Source organism: Simochromis diagramma, unplaced genomic scaffold, assembly GCF_900408965.1.
Source record: "Simochromis diagramma unplaced genomic scaffold, fSimDia1.1 OVJJ01000100.1, whole genome shotgun sequence".
Classification (NCBI taxonomy): domain Eukaryota; kingdom Metazoa; phylum Chordata; class Actinopteri; order Cichliformes; family Cichlidae; genus Simochromis; species Simochromis diagramma.
The window spans coordinates 13,251-20,774 of NW_024386752.1; the positions used below are offsets into that span (position 1 = coordinate 13,251).

Here is a 7,524-nt window from a genome sequence, read left to right on the forward strand (position 1 = left end):
ATCTTGATGACAAATGCTACTATTTTTCTGTAAAGCAAATTTACCTAAAAGTAAAGTAACCTTGATATGTCAGGATGTAGATGTCCCACCCAAAAACGTCATCCAGCCCTGAAACATCGGTACTGTTCAAGGCAGCATTGCTGTCCACACGTCCATCAGAGTGTTAGAGGCGGCTGTCACGGATGTTGCAGTCTGCTCTCTGTTTCCATGAAACAACCACACAGGGTACCTAGACCCGGTTCGTAGAGTACGCTTGGGGAGTGTGATCGTGTGTACAGCGTCTCTTTATGTCTGTCTCCACGTTGGTTGAGTGTGGAGTAAGTGCATATGAGAGCATGAGGGTGGGAATGGATGTTTGTGTCTGTGTGTGCCTGTATGTCTGTGTCTATATGTCAGGTTGGGTATCAGACGCCACCTCTCTGGGGACATCTCAGGCCCTCCAAGGTTTGAAGGCCTATCTCCACCCACCACCACTTCCCCTGCCAGTGGCGGACTCCCTCAGACATCGGTGCGTTGGTGGTTCTTTGTGTCTGGGGATGGGCGTCCAGGTACACACCGGCTCACTCCTTGGCGGCCGCTTATCGGGGCCTGGATCCTGGGGCTCGCTTGGGCCACTTCGGAGGTGGGGTGCCCCCGGCCTCTCGGCCTGGGGCTCGGTCACTCAGGCACGGCTGGCTGCCGGCGGAGCTCACGGGCGCGTCACTGCAACCCCCCCTGGCTTCTGCTCCGCGGCTGCTGAGTGAGCCCTCATCTGGGACTCTCCTCAGCTCTTTCTGGGACAGTGGCGCGGCTGCCCCTCTGTTGGTCTTCCTTGGTCTCTTGTGTTCTGGGGGCCTCTGGATGTCTGGAGTTTTGATCTCCTCCATACCTGCTTCATGCCCTGGAGGACGGGGCTGTGGCTCCCCCCACACCCTCTAGCAGATCATTACATGAAGGAACCTTTTAAAAAAACAAGCGCGTCCATGCTCACAGGTGTACACACGGGTGCTCACTCCCACAAACTACACCCTTTTTGGCTCCTACCTCAAAGCACACTGTGTTCTGTTGATCTTATGTGCTGCACAATAATGTTTAACATTTAGTATTTACTGTCATATTCCCATATATCATTGTGATGTTGTTTATTCTATTACTCTTGTTCTCTTCTGCTTGTTTTCTTTTTTCTTTCTCAACAGGTGATCCAGGTGATCGATAGATGCATTTTTTTTCCTTTTTTTCTTTTTTTCTCTTTCTGCCCATTCTGTTGGTCTTTGTTTTTTGCCCTTCTCCCCCATCCCTCTTCTCAGCTGTTTCTCTTTCTTTCCCCCAGTCAAGTCTGTTCCGTATTCAGCAAGTGAAAATAAAATAAACAATAAAAGGTGAATCAAATGGACCATTATGGCAAGGCTGGGATGGTCAATTTGGTAAAGTAAATCCGTTGGGCATCTTTCTTTGCCTTTAGACAACAATTCTGATGGCAAAAGAGCCAAACGGGACAGGCAAAAAAAAAAAAAGAGAATAACATCGGAGATCTCTGTCCAGAAGAGCGCAGTCCTGGGAACAGCTAAGATACTGCGCAGGACCCTCAAGCTCCCAGGCCTCTGGTAGAGGACCCGAGCTTCAAGGATAAACCGCCCGCAGGGGCGTGCTGGGTATTTTTTTTAATTTTTTTATACATACATACATACATACACACACACAGGTGGCTGCCAGTGTTACTCCTCGCTCCTCACCCTTGTAGTAGATACTCTCATGGTAAATGAGGATAAATAGGATAAATTTGAACATGTTATGTGTGAATGAATTATCTAAATAGTTTTTGGTTTGAGATGAGAACATCTTGCCTCAAGACAAAATCCACCTTTTTCAAGGAACACATTTTCACTGGACACGTCATTTACACCAACTCTTTACAGTCTCATATGAACAGTAGAGCAGGGCGATATGACCAAAAATATTTATCACGATATACATTTGAAAATTTGCGATAACGATATAACTGACGATATAATTGACACTAGACAAAATAGTTTACAACTCCACAACTTTATTAGTGCAAAAAAAACCCCATCAATGTATTTTCACTTAAACAAGCAGCTGTTTTTTTATGTGCATTAAAGTTATATAAAAATGTAACAGTGCAAATTCCTTGCTGACAGTTTAACCAAAAGGCATTTCCAGTGGAAACTGGCCGACATATCCTCAGCATAACCATGTATAATATCCACTAAAGTTAAAAAGAGGTTATACACACACAATACAGTAATATTATGTTGAAGCACAGTACGTATCACTCCGCGAGGCTCCGCCTACGATAGCCGTAATGCTCCGACAACCCATTAAGCGGTGCGGCTTCGTAGCTTAGCAAAGTCGCACTAAAACATTTGACAGATTTTCGAGCGCCGTGTACATAAAATCGTTTCGAGGTCAGTAAACACAACCAGAATTCATACATAAGGCACACGGGATTATAAGGGGCACTGTCGACTTTCAGAAAAATCAAAGGATTGATTTTAAGTGCGCCGTATTTTCCAAAAAACACGGTAATAACGACGGCCCGCTAGCATGCGCTATCACAAATAGTGCTTTGTTGTGTATCTGACGGACGAAAGCTAAACCAGTTCCACACCACTGAAGTTACAGCATTTTCACAAACCAATTCTAAAAGAAAAAGAGAAAAAAAAAAAGAAAAAAAAAAACAAAACAATTTATCCAAACATATAGGACACCTTTCGTCCTTTTGGTCACCTGCTGTTGTCCCACTGTCAATTGGTGGGTCAGTGTTGTGCTTCGTGTTTTCTGATTGGCCATTCAACATATGCTCATTGGGGGCACCCTCTAACTGAGAAATGGGTGTGCCACTGAATCCAGTGGCACCATGGAACTGGGATGAACTCATAGGGGATGCAACAAACTTCTGGTATAGACAGAGAAGTGCTCTTAGAGCGTGGCTCTCCATGGAGGCATTTCCTTCATCTTTCTGGTAGAAAGCTTTGACATTGACTTTGCCTTGACCAATATCATATTCTTTCAATTCCACATTAAACTTATCTTTGATTCTTGCTACTTGCTTATTATCATAGATAGTCATCAACTTCCAAAAGGTCTTCTCGATGATCAGTCCTGCATGTGGGAAATCGTCTTTGGTGGTCATGACAATCTTCAGTGATGTCTCTTGAAACTCATGAGAAGCATCTATGTTTCTTTTCTGCTCTGTATCTGCATTTAACAACTTACTGAAAACCTCTTGACTATGTGTTGGCCCACGTACAGTCATTGTTTCAGAGGTCAAAGTAACCAAAAGCTTGTCTTCTTTTTCCTGGATGGTTTTCAGTGCGTTACTCCACTGATCTGGATCTATGAACTTGAGAGGAATAACTGAGCCACTGGATTCAACAAAGCTGTTCTGGAAAAGGTTTTCAAACTCCTCGAGCGCATTGTCTGGGTTCCCATGTTTTCTATCTACTTCAAATGTCACCTTAACTTCTGCCTTTATTTTAACTCCGTTCTTTTTCTCTATATGTTTGATTTCCTTTTCGTACATGTGGTTCACATACCAGAAAGGAGCCACTGGGACGGAACAAGTGCACATCTCTTCACCTGCAGAAACTGTGCTACTCTGTTTCCCCGCCTGAACTTGGTCCTGGTTTAAAAATAAAAATCATTATGCTAATTTATTAAAACATTTTTTATTTTAATATTAACTTTTTTGATTAATGACACACTACATACATGTTGTGGCTCTTGCATGAAAGAAGCGCACATCTTTTCTCCAGCTGTAGAACCTGCTTCACTCTTTTTCTCCAGTTGAACTTGCTCCTTTAAAAAAAAAACAGTACATCATTTAATTCAATAGCATATAGTAATATTTGTTTTTTTTACTGATTTACTACATAGTGCATACAGTTTGTGGCTCTGGCAGGTTCACTGAAGCATCCTCTAGTACTTGTCTAGCAAGCTCTGGAGATAGCAGACTGATGGACGTTATGATGACTGAATTTTCATCCTTCCGAGTTAGTGTTTGTTCACTCAGTTTCTGAAGCTCAGTCACGGCTAAAAAAAACCAGAAAATTGATTATATGTTAAAACCAATATGGATATAAAGAATGAAGTCAAATTATTTTTATTACTGAAAAAGTTATAAAGATAGTAAAGTAATCAGATAATTATGTAGGACTTTACTGCACCTGCGGCTGGTTTAATGCTTATCACAACACGCCCATCATTTAAGGTCCTTTTCACTGAGCATTCCGTCATAGATTTGTGTTTGTTGATCCAAGACTGAAGCATTTTCTGTAGACGAGACTCTATCCTCTTAACTTTTTGTTTTTCATCATCAGGCTCCACTGAGACCCACTTCACTGAGAGAACAATGTAAGCTTCATCTTCATCCTGTGATAAAATAAAACAAATAAATAATAAAACACTGCAAGACTGTGTAAGCCTTTGAGATTCAGCTGAAAACACCTTTATTTAAACATGCTTTTTTTTTTTTATCATTGTTCAAATATTTATCTATCTTTAGAACTTCTCTTTTTTTTTTATTATAATGCAGATAAATAGTGTGAGGTTAGCTAAATGTCATATTTTTTACATTTGCAACACTGATGTCACTCTGCTGCCTTAGAACTTTACAAACATTCTCACTGATGATCACAGTTACAGTTTACATGTTATTACAAGTTTTTCCAATGGTGACAACAGCTACACTAAGCAGCTTTACACATTTGGCTCATGATGTATTTCCTGAACCTCCAGAGCACACCAGCTGAGATTGTATTTTTGATCTCACTTTCACATACTCTTTATAAGAAGACAGACAAAAGCTGGAATGTGTTACGTGTTATTGTGCACTTAGGCGCATGCAGGCAAACTCCCCAAAACACTTACTGCAGTAGGTGGGTGGCTAGGTGTTGAACGTTGCTGGCTTTTACTCACAGCAGAATTATTCACCTATAATAATGAAGAAAGGCTTTTAGGTGCATAAAAAACAAAGTGTGGTGTAAAAAAGTAAAATTTAAAACAAGAAATAAATTACTCCTACTGATGATAAAACTCTGGATATTTAATGACTGCATTAACACCAGTGTTCCTGTAACAATTTTCTTTTATTCTGATTCGGTGTTAGTTTACGTACTTGGCTCATGTCGTCAGGTTTGTCGCTGTCAAAACTGTCGACATCCATGGGCTCTTCAGCGTCCACAGACTGTCCAGTGGCCATGTTTCAGATTTTGATCTTCTTCCTTCAAAACACACCAAACTCAGACGACATAATAACAGTGTGTTGAGCCCCAACAACCAGCAATTCTGTATTTGGCGATTTTTTATAAAACCGTTTCCATAAATTAGCTAACATCGCTCTCCACCTAGCCTGCAGAGCTACACTCTGGGTTACACTCCACTTTAAGTTTCCTTATGTCTTACATTTTAATCAAACCTGTAACAGCCACAAAGTTATCTCACACGTTGTGTGTATCTGAACAGAAATATATCTTGAAAATATTACTTTACTGCGTATACGACTTACCCTTGCCTCACTACTTTAAACACTGGTACTTCCTTATAAACGAAAGTGAAAGCTTGCAGCTCCGCAATAAGGAGCTGCGTCACCCTCCAAACACGCAAGCGCACCTCTGTCATTTCCAGCAGCGTGTTGGCAACAGGTCTGTTAGCTCAGCTGACTGTGGACACTAAATCCTTCTTCACTGCATGAAAAGGACAGAAATGTTCTTTCTCTAACATATAAGCTGTTTCCTTGATATCTCAGATATAGTTAAGAGTTTGTGTAAGATAACCTACTGTCTCATATGATACTGACAAACATAAAATAAAACATTGCGTTTTATTTTATGTTCGACTCTTTTCAGGCATATGATACTTGGGGGGGGGGAGTACTAATTATAAGCCAAGGTTAAATTTATGAGCCAAAATCCACTGAAAAATGTAGCTTAAGTACATTTTCTGCTAATATTTCCCTAATAGCCTACTAATCATTTTTCCACTTAATTTGTGGTGCTGTGTTTTGTTTTGTTTTTAAATCAGAATCAGAATCGCGTTTATTGGCCATGTATATCCACACACACACACACACACACACACACACACACACACACACACACACACAAGGAATTTGGTTCCGGTAGATGGTGACTCTCAAGCACAGCAGTATAAATAAATCTCAACAGTGTAAGCAACACAACACAAAACCAACCATAAATAACCAATCTAAATCTTATATACATAAAATACAGGATGACAGAAATGAGATTAAGTGAAATGAATATCACAGAATGTACATAATGTCACGGCTGGGGCGGCAGTCGTGTGGAGGGTGAGAAAGGAGGATCCAATAGCAGACAATGGCGGAGGTGCAAGTGGGTTTTATTTACAGAGCACAAAACCAAGGTGTGGGCAGAACCGAACATAAACCTAAACTGGGAAAACTAATACAAAATGAAGGACATGAAGCGAGGAGCAGAGAGACACAAAGAAACATGGAACAGTGCAGACTACACGGGAGGTTCACAGAAAAACACAGACGACGCCACGAGAAGCACAGGCAGACACCAACTATAAATACACACACCAGGTAATCAGGAAATGGCACACAGGAGGGGACACAGCTGGAACTAATGGGCATAACGAGACAGGGGAGAGGTAAAATTGAACACACTGACATGAGACATGAACTTTCAGAATAAAACAGGAAACTAACAGACACAGAGAACCAGACAGGACACTGAACTTGACAGGCAGACTCATGAGCAGACACAATAACACCATGGACGGACAGAGGGAACACAGAGAAGTGGGAGCAGGCAGGCAAAGAACAGAAACCTAACAAATGGCAAAATCACAACAGAATACACACTTGGAATGAACAAAAGCATAAGGAAACACAAAACACTGAGTCCTCAGACTCAGGACCATGACACATAAGGTGCAGTGAGAAAAGAAGAGGAGAACAAAGAAAAAAAAGAAGAAGAAAAAAAAAAAACAACCACACTTGAAATGATCATTAAAGCTACCTGTACTAAAGGAAGCTGAGAACATGGCAGACGTGGGACTGACTGTGATCAGACTGTGACGATTGTTCTTGAGCAGATCTACAGGTCAGCTGTTCCACATCATGTTTCTAGGATGGAGCCGTTTGGAATAATGCCGCCCTCTGCTGGACAGATATCGTGTTGTCCCTGAGTCCTTCTGATCCTCAGCACTTTCTATCAGGAGACAACGCACCCAGGTCCCATCTGACGTAGTTCACTTGATGTTCTGAAGCCCAGTACGGACCTTAACACGGGCTCCATGTGGACATATTAGATTAACTGTTTTTAAGACCAGTTTCTTGAATTACATGACGGTGTGATTTTTATTTTGTGCTTTTAGTGCAGAGAGAGTCTCTGTGGTGGTTGGATGTTCTCCCCGTGTTTGTGTGGGTCCTCTCAGGGGACTCTGGCTTCCTCCCACAGTTCACACACATTCAGGTAGTGGGGTTAGGTTAACTGGTGAATAAGTGTGAGCGTGAACGGTCGTCTGTCTCCTCAC

The 7,524-nt window shown here is 41.7% G+C and overlaps 1 protein-coding gene across 3 annotated transcripts; it reads right to left on the minus strand.

Moving 5' to 3' along the window:
* Positions 1 to 2,515: 2,515 nt before the first annotated feature.
* Positions 2,516 to 5,749, minus strand: LOC120728601. Of its 3 annotated transcripts, XM_040023626.1 has the most exons (7): positions 5,507 to 5,749; positions 5,117 to 5,222; positions 4,870 to 4,932; positions 4,167 to 4,371; positions 3,884 to 4,032; positions 3,712 to 3,798; positions 2,516 to 3,622 (listed from the first exon to the last, which is right to left on the minus strand). In XM_040023626.1, the coding sequence occupies exons 2-7, from the start codon at positions 5,198 to 5,200 to the stop codon at positions 2,540 to 2,542; spliced, it is 1,671 nt and encodes a 556-aa protein (XP_039879560.1). In that variant the 5' UTR covers positions 5,201 to 5,222; positions 5,507 to 5,749; the 3' UTR covers positions 2,516 to 2,539. The 3 variants fall into 3 exon arrangements, with proteins under 3 accessions (XP_039879560.1, XP_039879570.1, XP_039879564.1); XM_040023636.1 differs by lacking the exons at positions 3,712 to 3,798; positions 5,507 to 5,749 and having other exon boundaries at positions 5,117 to 5,496; XM_040023630.1 differs by lacking the exons at positions 4,870 to 4,932; positions 5,507 to 5,749 and having other exon boundaries at positions 5,117 to 5,494.
* Between the last annotated feature and the right edge of the window lie 1,775 nt (positions 5,750 to 7,524).